Source organism: Mustela nivalis (assembly GCF_964662115.1).
Source record: "Mustela nivalis genome assembly, chromosome: 7".
NCBI classification, from domain to species: domain Eukaryota; kingdom Metazoa; phylum Chordata; class Mammalia; order Carnivora; family Mustelidae; genus Mustela; species Mustela nivalis.
The window spans coordinates 143,039,093-143,056,545 of record NC_139026.1 but is presented as its reverse complement, the minus strand read 5'-3'; the positions used below and the strand labels follow the sequence as shown (position 1 = coordinate 143,056,545).

The 17,453-nt window shown below is 42.0% G+C and overlaps 1 protein-coding gene and 1 long non-coding RNA gene across 4 annotated transcripts in view; one reads left to right on the top strand and one right to left on the bottom strand.

Moving 5' to 3' along the window:
• Window positions 1-17,453, top strand: part of NET1 (neuroepithelial cell transforming 1) — a 59,283-nt gene that overhangs the window by 35,769 nt on the left and 6,061 nt on the right. The window contains exons 1-4 of one of the 2 annotated variants that reach the window (XM_082742327.1): window positions 10,765-11,021; window positions 16,250-16,357; window positions 16,795-16,962; window positions 17,371-17,433. In XM_082742327.1, coding sequence (XP_082598453.1) covers window positions 10,929-11,021; window positions 16,250-16,357; window positions 16,795-16,962; window positions 17,371-17,433 — 432 coding nt within the window. In that variant the 5' untranslated portion in view covers window positions 10,765-10,928. Of the gene's footprint in view, window positions 1-10,764; window positions 11,022-16,249; window positions 16,358-16,794; window positions 16,963-17,370; window positions 17,434-17,453 lie in introns of those variants that run through there. The other variant, XM_082742326.1, reaches the window with a different exon arrangement.
• Window positions 6,591-10,689, bottom strand: LOC309870163. Of its 2 annotated transcripts, XR_014314518.1 has the most exons (4): window positions 10,417-10,689; window positions 8,392-8,508; window positions 7,568-7,807; window positions 6,591-6,972 (listed from the first exon to the last, which is right to left on the bottom strand). It is a non-coding gene; the product is annotated as an uncharacterized lncRNA (long non-coding RNA). The 2 variants fall into 2 exon arrangements; XR_014314517.1 differs by having other exon boundaries at window positions 6,591-7,807.

The following is a 17,453-nucleotide window of genomic DNA, read 5'->3' as shown; positions in this document are numbered from 1 at the left end:
AGTCTCTTGTTTTTGTTTTGTTTTTAGATGCGATCGTTTATTTAATATTTTCATAGTTTGAGAGTTTTCCTTAAATTTTTTATTCATCCGGTTTGGCATTTTTTAGACCCTCTAACTATAAAGAATTATATTTATTTCAAAAATGCCTTGTGAAATTTTCTCAGTTTTAGATTATTTTTATCCTCTTACTCTCTAGTTGTTGCTTCTAGAACTTGGGAAGATTTTGGAAAATCTGGAATTATTTTATATGTTTATTATCTCTTTTTTAAATTATTTCCATCTCTTTAATATTGTATGCTGTTCTTTGGGAGAATTCCTCCATTTCCTAGCTTGCTAATTCCTCATTAGTATCTATTTTACATTTCTGTATTGTCAATAAATAAAATTTTGACAATTTTTTTACTTCTAAGATCTCTAATTTTTTGTTTTGTTTTTCCATAAGAATCTTTATTTTCATTAATGTATTTTCCTCTGTTACCTTTCTGAGAATATGACTTCTATTTCTTTTAACATATCCTTCTGTTCAGTCTGTATAACCATAAATTAAATTATGCTAGGGCCAGTAAAGATTGTTCAGAAGTTGCAGACTTTTGGACTTAACCAGTTGTAAGCCTCTGTTTTCTGTATTTAATGATAAAATTTTAATCTCAGATTTTATTCACAGCTTTTTATTTTCCTCAGCATATTCAGTCTTCATTCATTCATCTATTATATTATTGAGCTCCTTCTGTGTGCTAGACACTCGGAGAACAAAACATAGTCTTTGCACTCATGAAGCTTACATTCTAGTGGAGGCATTCTCTCTCTCTCTCTGCAGGTTATATCTCTCTGCAACCCTAGAAATCTGTAGAGGAGATATGTATTCTGTTTATTGCATGCATCTTCTTCCCATCTTTTTGAGACCCAGACTCCTCCAAGGGAGAAGGGAGAAACAGGGTCATGTCTCTTCACCTGACTGGATGAGATTAGCAATCCTTTTCATTTTGGTTTGTAACTTCTGTTCTATCTCATCCTCTTTGGGATCAGTGAGAAGGAATAATGGCTCCATCAAATCCTGCTAATGAGGGATCCATTCCTGTGAAGTTCCCTGAGGTATCGGTGGTCCATCGCTAGATTAGCCACAACTTCTGGATGCTGTCTTGCCAGTAGGATACCATGCACCTTCCAGTTCATGCTGTTCTTTGGCCACCTGGATGCAACCATCCCAGCAAGACCATGTCCTCAATCTCACCTCTATTCTTTGTAATAGAGGAACCAGAAACTCATGTGGGGTCAGTGCCATGTTGGCCCTCTGTCCTCTTGAAAGTCCACAAGGGAAGGATAGCTTGGAGAGAGGAGAGAATAGTCTCTTTCCAGGGAAACTGCAGGACCGTACCAACAGCTTTCTTTCTCAGTCCTTTTCTGATGAAGTGAGATGCTGTTGTGGGCATGAATTGTTCATTCCCTGATCAGGCTGTAAGGCATGAATCCTGCAGGGAAGCCATAATTGAAACACATTCTCCTACTCCTGCACCACCCATAACAGGTTTTACTCACCCTGAGCCAGTGGCTAGTGCCACTTGCTTATGCCTTCTCAAATTAGAAATATGGGTGTCTTGGGGCGCCTGCATGGCTCAGTCAGTCAGGCATCTGACTTCAGCTCAGGTCATGATTTTGGGGTCCTGGGATTGAGCCCTGCATTGGGCTCCCTGCTAGTGGAAAGTATACCTCTCCCTCTCCTTCTGCCCCTCCCCCCCCACTCGTGTTCTCTCTCTCACTCACTCAAATAAATAAAATCTTTAAAGACAGGGGTGGGGGGAGAAATATGGGTGTCTTAGTCTGGGTTTCCTCCAGAATGTAGAGGCTGAGGAGGCAAGGCTTGTCTGTAGATATTTTATCAGGGGAAATAAGGAGCTGGGAAAAGGAGGAAAAGTAGGCTCCAAGGCAAGTTGTTGACTTGGCAGCTGGGCCCCTGGGGAGTCGGAGAGAGCATCCTCACAGGCAGAGGAGCAGCATTTCCTCTCCTGGCCCCGTCCTCCATTGGTCCAGATTCCCTGTAGGGTACATTCAAGAGGCCCTAGAGCAGAAAGAGTGATCTGTAGTGCAACTAATGAAGGGGTAGGGGTATAGAATATGAGAAGGAGGCTGCAAATGCTGGTTGACACTGTACACTCTGTACTGCAGAGATGTGCTCATATACTCCTTTAAATCCCATCTGTCACAGGGGCCTCTAGATCGTGGCCAGCTGCCATCTCTGCGAGTTCTAATAGAGCAAGGCACAGTGTCTGCTGCTACACAGAGCATAACCGATGAACATCTTCCTCCACCACCACTGGAAGACATTTCCTTCACCCTTGGCCAGCACTTCAGTGGGTCTGGCTTGCTTGCCCCACCTTTGTCCTTTGTCTGAGCCCCTAGTGTGTTTACATTTTTTGAGTCTTGGTGGCTACAGAGAGCCAGGTTGTGCCTGGGAAACACCACATCTGGGAGTGCTGATGTGAAGGACCAATTCTTCCACCCCTTGATTCCTAGTTTGATGGCTCTTGAGGACACAGGACCATATATAGGCGGTTTCACATGTATTATGTTCTGAAGGACAGTGTTCCAACACTGCAGAATTTTAACCCTGAGCTGCTGCAGTACCTGAATCTTCAATAAACAATGCCATCGCTCTGTTATGCTGTCTGCTTCTGGAAACAGGGAATATGGGAGAACCAGTGGATCAAGTGATTCTCTTTCCATTGTTGTAACTCCTTTGCTACAGAATGCGTCCTGAAGTCTGAGGCAGTGTTGTGTATAGGATCTCATGCAAGTAGTGCAGGTACTGTGCAAGCCCTTCGGTGATGGTGCCAGCAGGGCCCAAAGATACAGAAAGACATTCAGTGTCCAGCGGAGATGGCTGTTGCAGCAGGGGTGAATCCCTGCATACTGTACAAGTAGGGTCTGATGTAATCAACTAGCCACCAGCTCTGCCCAGGAAACAACTGTATGGCCAGATTTCAGCATCATTTCCCAACTGCTGGCAGGTGGGGCATTCTTTAGGGGCAGAGGTTAGGTCAATCTCGGTAAAAGAGGGCCCCTGCTGGAGAATCTGTACATACCCTTGATACCTGTGCTTCGGCCAGTCTTTGTGGGCCTCTTCCAGAGTGCTGTGATGGTCTAGGAGAGAGAATTGTCAATATGCATAGGATAAATCACTGTTTTTACCTGGTGCCTACAAGGCACCTAGTACCTTTGTACTCTTGATAACAGGAGACAAAGATCCTCCCACGTTGTGCACAATCCATAGGTCCATTTATATGCCTCTTTTCCAAAATTTCTCTCAGCCTTTTTTTTTTTTTTTTTTTTTAATCTCTTTCCTTCCAAGCCCCTGAGCAATTAGCCAAGCTATTCGCCACCTCTCGGGAACCTGTATATATCTGTACTTCATGCCCTTGCTCCCTCCATAGAAATTGGATGACTGCCTGCAGCTCTGCCTGCTGGAAGTGTTTCCTTGTACCAGTGTCCTTCAGGATGACCCCTAAATGGCACTGTAGTACAGTAGGGGGGTCCGCAGTAGTGCTCCTAACAATCTACCCAGAAACTAGGGCAAGTTTTTCTCCTCTATCAGTTGGTTACCAAGAACCACCACCGAATGAAGAATTGAAGGGCTAGCCATCAGGGTACTGGGATAGCTGGGGACACCTACTTATGTAATTTACTTGTGCCCTTTGGTCTTGTTTAGGCTTAATTCCAAATAGGCCATTTCCACCATATAATAGGTTGCCAAACCTGTAACTTGGTAGGCTTGACTGTGGTTCATTTTGGACACCTCTGATTGCATTAGTCTCATGATGTCCCGTGGACAGATCCTCAGTCTTCACTAGGGCTGCTATAGCACTCCAGGAGCTGCTGTTCACAAAGCAGGCTGTTTCCTACCATGGAAAGCCTAGCCTAGCTTCAGAACCATAGCATTGCACTTCTTTTCCTAGCTTTGCCAGAGACATCACATGGCCTCTTTGTCTGCCATAGAGCTCTCAAGCTTTAGCAGATATGCTGGGTCACGTGTTCTGAGCAGCAGGACCGGCTTGTATCACAGCCTAGACCTGCTACAGAGACTTCTTCTGCTCTGGATTCCACTCAAAACTGCATTTCAGATGACTCCATTAATGGGTCAGAGCAGAATTTTCAAATACAGGTAAAGTCTTACCTAGTGCTGTGCCCCTTCCTAGTGCTAGGGAATGCAGGTACAACTTGTTCTTTAGCTTGGAGGAGAGATCTCAGAAAGCCACAGGCCACAGGCCATTGGACCTATTAAAACTTTTCTAATGTGGCAGCCCCAGAATTTTCATGTCATGCATTTGACTTCCTGGGGTGTCCAGAATACTTGCCATTTCCTGCTCACCAAGTCCTGTTTGACTGATGTCATCAGTTTACTGGACTAACATGATGTTTTGCGGATCACAAGGCCCCTTAGGACTCTGACAGAGGAGAAAAGTTAACAGGCTCAGGATATGAAATAGAAACTGCTCTCCTTCGCACAATATAAGCTAACTACTTTTGATCTTCTTCACTAATGGGAATTGAAAAGAACACACAGGCCATATCAAGAGCTGTATACCAAATGCTAGAGGATGTCTTGACCTGTTCCAATAAAGGATCTACGTCTTGCCCAACAACTGAGATTAGACCTACCACTGAAATTTACAGTAGTCCACTGTTAGCTGCCACAGTCCATCTCATTGTGGGAGTCCTGCAGATTAATTGAATGGAAATGAAGTGGAGACTCACTACTGCCTGCTGTAATTTTGATGACTATCTCTGTGTTTTCCCTTGGTATGCAACACTGCTTTTATTTATTATCTTGACTTCAGTGTAGGGGATAGAATTTCAGGGGCTCCCACTTGGCCCTTCCTGCCATAATGCTTCTGAGAACATTATGAAAGTTACCAGCTGCTTTTTCAAAGCTTTTAAAGCAATTAACAGAAGCCAGCCAACTCTACAACCTTGGCAGTTAATGTTAACCACCCCCCCATGTTTTTCATGTGCCACAACCCCTGTAGGAGCCATTGCTTCATTCCATCCATACCGATCAATAACTACAGACCTTACCACCATTTTTCCAATGAGCGACCCAGTTCCAGAATCTCATTCTGTGTGTCTAGTGTCCAGGGCCAGTCTCCCGTTTCAGTGTCCTAGCCAGGTTCCTTCCAGAAATCAGCCTGAGACATGAGCTCATTGACAAGCTGTTTTGAGGTTTGGTCCCAGGGACGGGGAATTGAAACAGAAGGAGGCAGCTAATACCAAGTATCTGCATTGAAGCTGGTCACCATTGTGGGCAGCAGGCTTATTTTTGCCGGAATCTTCAGAAGAACCGTGTAAGATACACTGCAGAACCGTCTTGTGAAGGGACTGAGGAGGGAGCTTCTATCCACCAGCACCTGTGCTCCATTAGTCAATGACTACCCCATGGTACCTGTGTAAATGGCACATTCCAGTACTCAGGGAGCCCAGAGTGGACAGCAAGAGCGACCTAGAACAGCCGATTGCTGGAGCCATGACTGATGTAAAAGTGAGCTGAGGAAACATGGGCACAGGACATAGGACCGTTAGTCTTCAGATTTGAGCCTTAGCTGAGTTTCAACCTCCTTTCATGAGAAAAATCCCACTCAACATCCCCTTACACAAGCCTAAGTGATCTTACATTACACTGGAAGTTATTTGCTACCCTATGTCCTTGAGATAAAAGTCACCACTAAGAGCACTGATACCGCATTTTTTTTTTTTTTCAATTTGTATTATTGCGAAAAGGACCAGGGTTTTGAGAATACCAAACTTCTTAGCCCATCAGGAATTCTGTTGATAGTCATGTTAATAGTATAAAGATCTGAACTGATCTTTTTCCAAACCCAGCTCTTAGTAAAGCTTGGAGACAGTCAAATTTTTAATCCAAATGATTTTTTAAAACTCAAATCTATATGTAACTATATTAACAACTTCTTTCATGTTCATTTAGTCCAAGTAACTGCCTTTTTGTTGTTTTGTTTTAAAGATTTATTTGGGTGGGGGAGGTACAGAGAGGATGTGGGGCTCCATCTCCCAACCAGGAGATCATGACCTAAGCCAAAATCAAAAGTTGACCCACTGAGCTACCTCAGCGCCCCACCTTTTTGTTGTTTTTAACCAGTTCCTAAATATTTTGGAACTTGGTTTTTTAGAAGTTTCTTTTGGTTCATGTTTGAATCAGTGTTTCCTTCTTTAGTAAGATTTAAAATTCTCTTTTAAACTGAGTTGTTTTTAGTGAAATACATAGTAGTTATTTGTAATCTTAAATTCTAGAGGTGTTTGTTTGTTTGTTTGTTTGTTTGTATTTTCTTAGATTTGTTCATTTATTTGAGATAGAACTCAAGCAGGGAGAGGGAGAAACAGATCCCCTGCTGAGAGGAATCCCTCTTCGGGGCTTTATCCCAGAACCCTGGGATCATGACGTGAGCTGAAGGCACACATGTAATGGACTGAGCCACCCAGGCACCCCAAATTTTAGAGTTTTGAAGTGGAACTTAGTTTTCTTGTATTTAGAAAAAGCCCTTAAAATATTTCTTGTGAATTGTAGCAACTTTCATACACTTATATGCTTTTAAAACATGTTTAATTTAGTAATATGAAACATGAGAGCTACACAAGGGCTGAGGAAACAGATGTTATCTGTACTGTTATCCATATTTCTCTACAGATTAAGATTGTTGATAGAGCCATCCACATAAGATCCTTACAAACATAGTTACAAAGTTGAGAGAAAGCAGGTTGGGAATTGCATTTCAAAATATCGCCTGCAGAGGTCAGCAGAGAGCTTAGACTTTGTTTTCTCTTTCTGTAATAGGGCTTTCCTCGCCTAATTTCCAATTACTTATTATTCCGGGCAAAAGTAAATAAAAACAAGCAGTATCCAGACCAGAAAAAGTAATGATTATTCTTCAACTCTAGTTTATCTGAATTCCAGAATTCTGATTTCACCTTAAAAAGAGGAGAAAAGGTAAGTAGCCTTTCTCTATAGAAGGGAAACCATGTTCTCTCTCTTTACCTTCTTCATATTTTAGGAAAGAAAGCATCAAAGATTCCATACAAGCAGAAGAACAGAGGTTATAACTATAACTGGTCTTTGGAAACCTGTATTTTCACCAAAAACGGGTATCTTTTACAGGCTTAATTATTCCCAGAAAACTCAGTTTTTAAGTTTATAAATTCTAGATTTTCTGTGCAAAGAAAAGATACTTAACCAATCTGTGCTTCAGTTATGCAATTAGTAATATTTGTAAGTCATGCCTTAATAAGCTGTGAATAACATTAAACAATTGAAATAGGACCGCCTCTAAAACTGAAGCGGAACTATTTTATAATCTTTTTACTTACTTGCCTTGTTATAAAAAGGCTATAGGGCAAATAATCTCTCAACTTTTTTACGATTTCCTTCTCTGCAAAGTGTTCCCATTTATTTCACAAACACTAGCTGGGACCAGGAGACCCATCTCACAGAAGGCCGGCCAGCCGGCCCTGACTGAGCACCGAGTGTGCACCGAGTGTGCTGACGGCGGTGCATTTCCCATCTTACCTGGAAGGTGTGCTGTATCAGGAGCTGGCAGACCAGACTCAAGCCTGTCCAGCCACTGATTAACTCTGCAGCTTTGGACATGTTTCTTACTCTGAGACCCGGCTTCCTCCATCTGTAAGATGGTACTAATAACACACACTTCATAAAGCTGGCCAAGTAAGTAACATGCATGAAGCTCCTAGCACAGGGACAGGACACTGTTTTCCTTTCTTATTTTCACTGGTGTTCTTCAGTTTCCTCCTAAGAAAACAGAGGAGGAGAAGTTAATGACCTCAAAGGACCCGTTCAGCTCTCTGGTTTTATGGAGCGTTGTTGGCGCCAGGATCCTCCCAGGCTCATCACTCCGGTGCTCATTGAACATCCTCTGTTTGTCGTTGCCTTGTAAGATGCTGTCTGCAATCGTCTCAGTTACATTTGGAAGACAACCCTGAACATTCAAAATGAAATGAAGATTGTAGGGTTGGTGAATTGGGATTTTTGTGCTGTGACTCTCACCATTAAATCCTTTGTGGCTCCTGTAGGCTTTCAGTTTTTACATTTTCCTCAGCTAAAGGAGAGAAATGAGAGAAATCCCTATCTTGGCCGTACCTCTTTCAGAACTAAATAGAAAAACACTGGAAAGAGATGTCAGGGAATAGACCCATGAGGTCACCCTAGCAGCTTCTTCCCTACTCTCCCTGAGTGTAAGGACTGTATTCCCTTATGAAACTCAGTGGCCATCAGGTATGGGCCTCACTTGGATCATTTTAAGCCAATGAAACTGAACGAGACTCATGGGTTCTAGCCTTTCCTCTTTGAGGGCTTGAGCAGGTCGATGTTCTTACCTATAAGTTATGAATCAGGGAACGGGCTCTGCCCATCGCTTAGTTCCTTCTGCTTCACCGCTGTATAGTACTGGCTTCTCCACACCGTCAGCTGGCCTTAAAGCCAAACATATCCGCCTATGTGTGACAAGCATGGGCAGGTAATAAAGGATAGATGATGAAATATAGCCAATCACCATTTTTTTTAAATATCTCAGCAAAAAGATGAATTATTATCATCTTGACTACAAAATACATTGGTATTTATAGAAGAGCAGCATAATGCTTCCTATAAGAAGTTATACCATCCTGCAAACCTTAGTAAATTGTTTTTTATAGATTATTTGTCATTCTAAATAGTCTGTGCTCCCTATTTATTCTGCTTGGTATACCCTCTGTCTTTAGTCCACTGAACTAGCACACTCCAGGGCCTCATTAAACTTGTAATCACTAAATCCATGCAGCTCTTCTTACCCTTCTTAACCTTTTTGCTGTAATTAACACCTTTTCTTCCTTTGGCATCTTGCTATGTTGCTTTTCTGCTGACTATTCCTTTTGCATAAGTCTTTTTTCCCTTGGCATCTCTCCAAAGTTAGATCTTTAGACCCTTGTTCTTTTTGTCCAGATTTTCTCTCCCAAGCATCTCAGTCACTCCTAGCTCCCACTCTGATCCCTGTGTATGTGACTCCCCAGTCCAAGTCTGCCCTCTGGCCTCTTTCAAGTCTTTGTCCAGCATTTCCAAGTACTAGCCCAGTATTTTCATTTTCATGTTCTTCCACCACGTCAGTAGATCTAAAAATGAAACTCGGAATTTTCTTTCAAAGCTCATTCTTCCTTATTTCTTTATGTGCATTAATAGTTCTCCTCCTAACTTTGAAATTGTGGGCATCTTTGACTTTTCAGTGTGCGGCCCCTCGCATGTATCCTTTTCCTTTCCCACTGTCCCTACCTTAGGGTAACTTCTTGATAACTGGTTGTGACTTTTGTATTGTGTTGCCAGTCGTTTTTCAAACCATGTGATAGATCAGCCTACACATAACATAACTTCTGTTATCTCTCAGCTGCTCAATAAAATCCTCTGCTCATCTGTCTTCACCCACAGCCCATGACTGCAATGTGTGAGCTCACTCCTTCATGCTCTTCGGGGAAATCCTTGCACTTTTCCCTTACTTGGGCCTGTGAAGAACATAACGTGGCCTTCCAGCTCCAGTCAAATAACATCATGCAATGTCTTCTGTCACATGTTTCCCAAGCCTGTCTGCTCAGAAGACTGCTGGCAGCGGCTTCTCCTGCTGAGCGCCTGTGCACTTGGTAGCTGCTGCACAACGTACGCGGGCATTTTCAGAAGCTGTCTGAGTTATGTCTTGGGGAAGCCTACGTTTCCATGATGGTCTGTTAGCACTTTAGGAGCAAATATGAAGTCTATTTCTCGTCTACAATATCTAGAATAGCGCCTTCTCCGTAGATCGCTCCGATTTTTCTGATCCTATTAAATCCTGAGAACAGGACCTTTTTTGCGAATTACTGGCATGGTGTCACCCACAGTAGTGTACAGTCACGATAAAGTCCTCCCCTCCGAGATAGGGTGCGTACATTCGGGTGGGGAAGAAAGTCCGCTTCTCAGCGGGCCTAGCCGGTCAACGTCAGCGGTGTTTTTCCCGAGAAGAGACGGTCCAGAGACCGTCGTCAACGTGTGACCTGAGGTAAGCTGCTTCACCGCGGTGGACCTCGTTTCCCTACCAGTGCAGTGCGAGTCACCTTCCGAAAAAGGCCTTTTGACTCTTTCAGGACCCGATCCGGAGTAGTCATTTCCGAATAGAGCAGGACTCCGTTAGGAGAACTCGCCTCTCTGTATTCAGGGTGGGAAACCTGGGTCCCTCAGGAAGCGCGCTTGAGGCACACGGGGAGGCACGTGCCCCTGAGGGAGGGCCGCTGACCGACCGGCGGCCGGGCCGAGCACCGCGGAAGGGCCTGGCGGCTCGGGCGGCGGGGAGCGCGCTCGCGCCACAAGCGCCTCGCATCGGCTTGACTTCGGCGCGCGCCTGCCGGGCCCGACTCTCCGCGCCTGACTTGAAGCTGTCAGGTTGCCGCCGCTGCGTTTCCTTCCGGGGGACGGGGTCTGAGGAGACCCCCGTCTGCGGCGAGCGCGGGAGCAGCTAGCGCGGACAGGCGGCGCGTTCCCTTCCGGAGCGCCGCCGAGACCAGGAAGGCCTGGGCAGGGACCCAAGGTTCCCTGGAGCCCGGAGGGGCTGCAGAAGCCGCCAAGCTCCTGCGCTCTCCCGGGGCCGCCTGCAGGAGGAAAGGGAGCGCCCGGGGCCGGGGCCGCACGCTGGGTCACGTGTGCGCAGGCGCCGCCCCCGCCCCGCCCCGCCCCCGGAGCCCTGAGGTCTGGGTGGACCGCGCGGCCGCGGCAGAGCGGTGGCGGCGCGAGGGAGCGCGGAGGCGGATGGCCGCCCGGGAGCCGGGGCCTCGGAGGGCAAGCCTGTGCGCCCGCGGGGCCGCGCGGTAGGGCGGCTCGGCTCCCGGCGACTGAGGGTGTGCGGGGCACCGAGGGCAGCATGGTGGCTCATGACGAGGTGGGAGGTCTGCTGCCCATCAAGAGGACCATACGGGTCCTGGACGTCAGCAGTCCGCCCTTCAGGGAGCAGGAGGTGAGTGCGCGGCTTCCCGAGACCCGGGCGACTCCCCCAGCCTGTGAGCACGGTGACCCTAAACCGCGCTGCGGGCTCGTGGGGAGGCCGGGCTCGGATCTCTGCGCGGGCGCGAAGCCGGAGTGTACTCAGACTTTTATACAAAAAGGACTTTAAATGCGTGTGCGGCTAAAGTTGGTTAAATTGGTCCCATTTCTGATGCTTAGTACTTTGTTCCTTTTAACTTGCGCTTCTCTTACCCAGTCTGAGGACCTGTGTTTCGGGGTAGAAGGAAAATAAGAAAACCTGCGGTGCAAGTTTCACACCAGTGACCAGATGGAAACTGAAATGCTGTCTGACCTCGTCCTTGTTTTTATGTTTCTCTCCATATCTCATAAGTTTATGTGTGCGACTTTTTTTTTGAAAGGAAAAAGTTAAAACACTTAAACCATGAAACCATTATTTCGGCTACTTCTCCCCTTCCTGCTTTAATTGTCTGAAGTCATGGTTTTAAAAGTATTTATGAACACTTGGAAAAATAAGTCAGGTGATTTTCGTGCCATTTTATTGAATTTTGACAGCTGATCGAATACTACATGGATCCTCCTATTTTTACTGCTTACTCTATGGTATATGCCACATTATCACCTAGAGGACGGTTGGTGTCCCTGCGTTCAGTTAACTGGATACTTCTTACCTAGATGGTGCGAATAGTCTTGCGGTTATATACTCGCGTCCAGACTTACCTAATGGTACATTTTCCGTATGCGCGGTCTGTCCTGTGCCTCAGCAAGCCATGTATCCGACCACACGCATCTTCCCGTAGTTCCAGTGCTGCCATCTTTAGGAGTTATGCTTCCGTTTGGTAGAGTTTAGCTTTGGTTTGTTTTGTTTTGTTTTGCTTTTCCCGTTTGGTTTTGGTTTTTACTTTTATGTTTCAGTTTTCTCAAATGTGTAAGCATTTCCTTTGAGTAGGGCAAATCATACGTGGTCATCAGTGTAAAGACTGAAACTGATCATCTTTTGGACCATCAAGAACTAGTCTTTTTTGGTTGGTATTGGGAACCAGCCATATTTCTGGCATATATTTATACCAAAAATTTAAAACACAGGAATGTTATTAGGTTCTTAGTACTAGCAATAACAGCCTTTAAATAAATGACTAAATTTGACTATTTCTAAGTAGAAAGCAAAGAAATCCTATGTAATTTTAACTCTTTTATCCTTTTATAAATATTTTTTCTTTTCTTTTTTCTTATTTTAAAGTTCTTGCCAATGAGAGATTATGCACCCAATAACCCAAACAAATAAACCCAGATATATACTGGGTTTTTTGTTCTTGTTTTTAACTATGATTTTTTTTTTTTTTAAGTAAACTCTATGCCCATTGTGGGGCTCAAACTCATAACCCCAGGGTCAAGAGTCTCATGTTCTACTGACTGAGCCCCTATTTTTTTGTTTGTTTGTTCTTAAGTGTTGATTTGGTTGACTATAGAAGAGACCCTCCTAGTCTCTTTCATGACGTCAGTAGAAAAAAACTTTTTATTTAAAAAAAAACTGCATTCACAAGTTTTCCATGTTTTTGTTTTTATGTGCAAGGTACATCCTAGTAAAAGACTTAAAATGCATCTAAACAATGTTCTGTTTACAACTGGATTAGCAAAATAAATTGGTTAAAAAGTCGGTCTAAAAACAGATTCGCCAAAATAATGCATGTGATTGCCTGGCTGAACTAGATAGTCTGGTTAAAACCTCGCCAAAATAAACAACATAAATCTATGTTCAAGGTATTGGGGTATTTTTCCATCTCTGTGAACTTTGGCCCTGGTGGAAGATTGGCTATAGGAGAAAGTTCTTGTGTATGGAAATCTTGTTGGTATTCCTTGTTTATTCTCCTAGATGTTCGGAGTGTCTTTTGAGGAGAGTATATAGTTTCACCATCTGCACTGGCTCTTTTTAAGCTTTTTGTATTTGCCACGACACTGTTAATAGCACTGCAGACTGGTATTAACAGCAGCAGCAAAACCTCGTAAGCCTTATTTTTGTGATGGTGAAACAGGTAGACTCCTGCCCCTCTCTGCCTTCCTCACCTCGAAACACTGTGCCTGCATCCTGTGTGTGCAAGTGGCAAATGTGGATGTAATACCAGTTCTCAAAAAATTCTGTCTTTGAAATAGTTTTGTGACCAGTGCTAATGTTTAGGTTCTTAATAACCAAACCAAGATCATTTGGACAGTTCATCTGGATCTCTAAAGAAAAACTCCTTTTGGTTGTAGCTTACATAGGTGGAATCCTAACCTGTATTTTAAAAGAAATTTTTGTTCTGTCCTTTAAGGTGACCCTGTAATATAATAGGTGACTGCCTAATCTGTGTCACTTCGCTACAGAAATTTCTTCTGTGTGATATTTTTTCTCAAATACTGTATGCGTATCCTAAGGTTAGAGGTGAACCATCTTCAGCTTTACATTTCAATCATACTTTTTAAGTTATTGAAATTTTTCATACTCTTGAAATATATATTCTAAAAGTTTGTGTTGTGTCTCCTAAACATTCATCGCATATGTCCTTCTAGGGAGGGAGTGGGTCCTTTACTTTTGGATCTCCAAAAACATGTGTGAAAAGTACAGAGGTAGCTACCCCTCCCCCCATTCCTGATTTAGTACTGCTCTTACTTACTTACTTACTTACCAGGGCATTTGAAGAGTCTTTTGCTCTAGTGACTGAGCTGGCCTGGAACTCTTACCAAGACAGTTGAGATCAGATGAACTAAGACTGTCCTTTGTGAAGATGGGAGATAGATGGCTTTCTGAAGAACTGTAGAACGCATTTAACTACCAAATACTGCTCACCGTAAACAGCCCACCACCCTAAGTGGACTGCGTATTAATTTCAGAAAGATGTTTTAGATATATTTAACATCTAACTTTTTTTTACTTTTAACTTTTTATTATTTATTAACATTTTATTGTTTATATAATTGTGATATAATAACTAACATTCAATTAAATCTTAATTCTGTAGTCTTAACTTTAAATACCACATAATTTTGAGTCACCAGGAAATAAGTAGTTGAACAGTAACTGATCCTATAAAGATAAGAATTTTTTATCATTAACCTGATTTTAATAAAATAAAATGGGCCCAAAGCTCTTGTCCTCCCATCCAAACTAACTTTTCTTTCCAAGTTCACTGGGAAGAGCACATTTCCAAAGATGTGTTAAGTTGAAATGACTGATCTTGTGACTTATTAGGAAGTCAAATTTGTTACGTTTTAAACAGGGAAGAGGAATTAACCCGTGTTTCCAAAAAGTAGAACAGAACCTTCTGACAACTGCTTTGTTTCTAGTTAGCATTGGCATATCTTACTTTGTGAGGAGGTAATTATATCTCTGCTCAAACAGAAGACTCTTTGTACTGTCTTTACTAAATAGAAAGGAATGCCTTCTGCCGGACCTTCTGCCCATGCATGTGTCACTTCAGTCTTGCACAGATGTGTGTTGTAAAGGCATCCGCACATGTCCTTGGCCACACAGTGTGTCATTTTACTACATATCTTGAAGGCTTCTTTTTTAGTTCATTTAACATTTGCACATTAGTGGTTTTATATTCAAAGTTTTACTTTGGGGTTAATTACTTTGTTGGGAGAGAGTTGGTCTATAACTCTACCTCTTAGGGCCTTCAAAGACCTGAGCTGGTCTTTGAAGGCCTTATCTGCCCAGTCTCCTTACTTAGTAAGTCACATTCCCTTCTGATATGAATGTGTACCTTTAGGAGTTATAATAGGTCTTGCGTCATTGAAGATTCAAATCATTGAAGGTTCTTTCCAGAGAATTTTAACTCTTTCTGCCATTTTATTCTTAAATTAGTAGTAAGAGGACTATTTTTACTCCATTTTCTCACCCCTTAGTTTTTTATATGGCATTAGTCATATCAAAGAATTTTTAGAAGAAAAGTTTTCATCTGTCATTTCTAAACGGTAATTTTTACATTTTATTTTTATTTTATTCTTTATTTTTAATTATATATCCTTCTGAATTATCATCCGAATTATTTTGTCAAGTATGCCACAGTTGTCAAAAGCACCAAATACAAATAAATATATTCCTTAGACATGTAAAAAGACAGACCTGATGTTCTTTATTTCAGTAGCTGTAGGAGTCACCTAATGCTGTCCCTCCATTTCCCTAGCAGTAAAATTAAAATAATGTGATCTGTTAAGCTTTGAGATTCTTGAATGATTAAGTGATGTGTTTACTAAAGTATTATTTTTGAGACAATATGTGTAGAATAACTATTTCTTCTCAGCTTGTATTTGTTTTTCCTTGAAGTTAACAAATTAAATATTTGAAAGAGAACCTAATTATTCATAAATCCCAGTGTTTATGTAGTAAGTAGAAATATCTCTAAGAATGTTAGTAATAGCAGAAACTTAATGTGTTCTAGGCATTGTTCAGGCCACTTAAACATATCTTACTTAATCTTCACAACAACTGTAGAAGAGAAGGTCTGATATTGGTCCCATTTCACATATGAGAAGACTGAGGCCCAGGACATTCCCTAGCAAGTGCTAGAACCAGGATTTGGGCCCAGTCGGTCTGATCCAGACCCTGAGTTCTCTCCTAACCCTGTCCCGCCTCTGCTTGCGTACATCCCACAACAGAGATGCTCTTCCTTCCAAGTTGGCCCGTTCCAGCAGCAGATAGGCTTATTTAAAAGCTGTTCTCTAACTGAAGTACTTAAGAATGAAATGATATGATGTCTGGGATTGGCTTTAAAATAGGTGAAGCAATTCTCACACCAAAAACTGCTGAAGCCGAGGGATAAGTACTGGGATCCATGATGCTGTTACTTTTCACTTTTGTGTGTGTTTGAAATTTTTCGTAATAATAAGGTACTTTTTAAAAGTGACTCTCTATATTAAACTAAAAAGTTCTATAGAATTCTGGAATCTAGTGTCTTTGTTTTCATTTTAGTTTTTCTTTTGTGCAGTGATAATATTTGTTCTGTTCTCAAAGTGATACTTAGCTGGCCTTTCTCATACCATTAGTTTTTTTAATAGTTTACTGGTTACTCAATAGTGTTCTTAGTATTTTAACAATAAAGGACAATATTCATTTTCAGAGTTTCATGTTTCTCTATTTTATAATGTACAAATACTGGTTTTTGAGAGTGTTCAACTTTGTCCAAACTTGTTTGAAACCATTACACCTAAATACACATTTAGTGTAATCTGTTTTTGTTTTTACAGGAGCCAAGCAATAAAAGAGTTCGACCTCTCGCTCGGGTCACATCCTTGGCAAATTTGATCTCTCCTGTAAGAAATGGAGCAGTCCGGCGCTTTGGTCAAACAATTCAGGTAAGCAAGGGATGGGGCTGAGAGGTGAGTAATGTAGTAAGGGGACTTTCTACAGAAGCCTAAAATTTGTATTTTTCTTTGAGTTGTTCAAACAGTTTTACACTGTTATATTTGAACATAAAGTTTTGGGTTTTTTTTTTAACATGCTAGTAAGGAATATTTTTATGAGAATGGTATTTATATAACTCCATTAGATTACGTTACATCTTATATCAAAGCAGTCTTAGGTAGTTTTTATTCCCAGAAATGTAATTTTGGCTGATAAATATTTTAGAATGGTAGATTGAAGCTTGAGAAATTCTCAGAACTTTGTTTTTAATTTGTCTATTTTTTTTAAGAAAAAGGAATAATTACTATATCCTTTAACTCTCTCTTTTGTTCACCTCTTTTTCTTTCTTTTTTTTTTCTTTTCTTTTTTTTTTTTTTTTAATTTTAAGTCATTTACCCTTCGTGGTGACAGCAGATCCCCAGCTTCTGCCCAGAAGTTATCAAGCAGATCAACAGTCCCAACACCTGCCAAAAGGAGAAGCAGCGTCCTGTGGTCAGAGATGTTAGACGTCAATATGAAAGAGTCTTTAACTACCAAAGAAATCAAACGACAAGAGGTAAGCTGGCATTCAGTAGCAAGGCTGTATTTATTGGCTTATACTTAAAAAAAAATCGTCCCTGTGTTTTAAACATGTATTTTGTCAGAAGAATAGCAAACTAATGCTTAAGGCAGAAATCAGCTGTGCTTTAATATCCCAGTCATGACCCATCACCCACGCTGGGCAGCAGCACTCTGAGTAGTGGTGGTCATTAAAGTTAGCTCTAATGGAGTGAAGTTGTAAGACATGATGGCAGCCTCTTATTTGAGATTCCATTCTGAATGATAGTTTTCACACGGAGTCACTTTAAAAAGCACTCTTCAAAACATCAGTTAAATAATGATAAATAGCCATTGCCTATAATTTTCCTTTCTCAAAAGAAGGAATGACCTATAATGTTTGCTGGATTTTTTTTTTCCTCTTTAGGCGATATATGAAATGTCCCGAGGTGAACAGGATTTAATTGAGGATCTCAAACTTGCGAGGAAGGTCAGTAAATAACTTTTTAT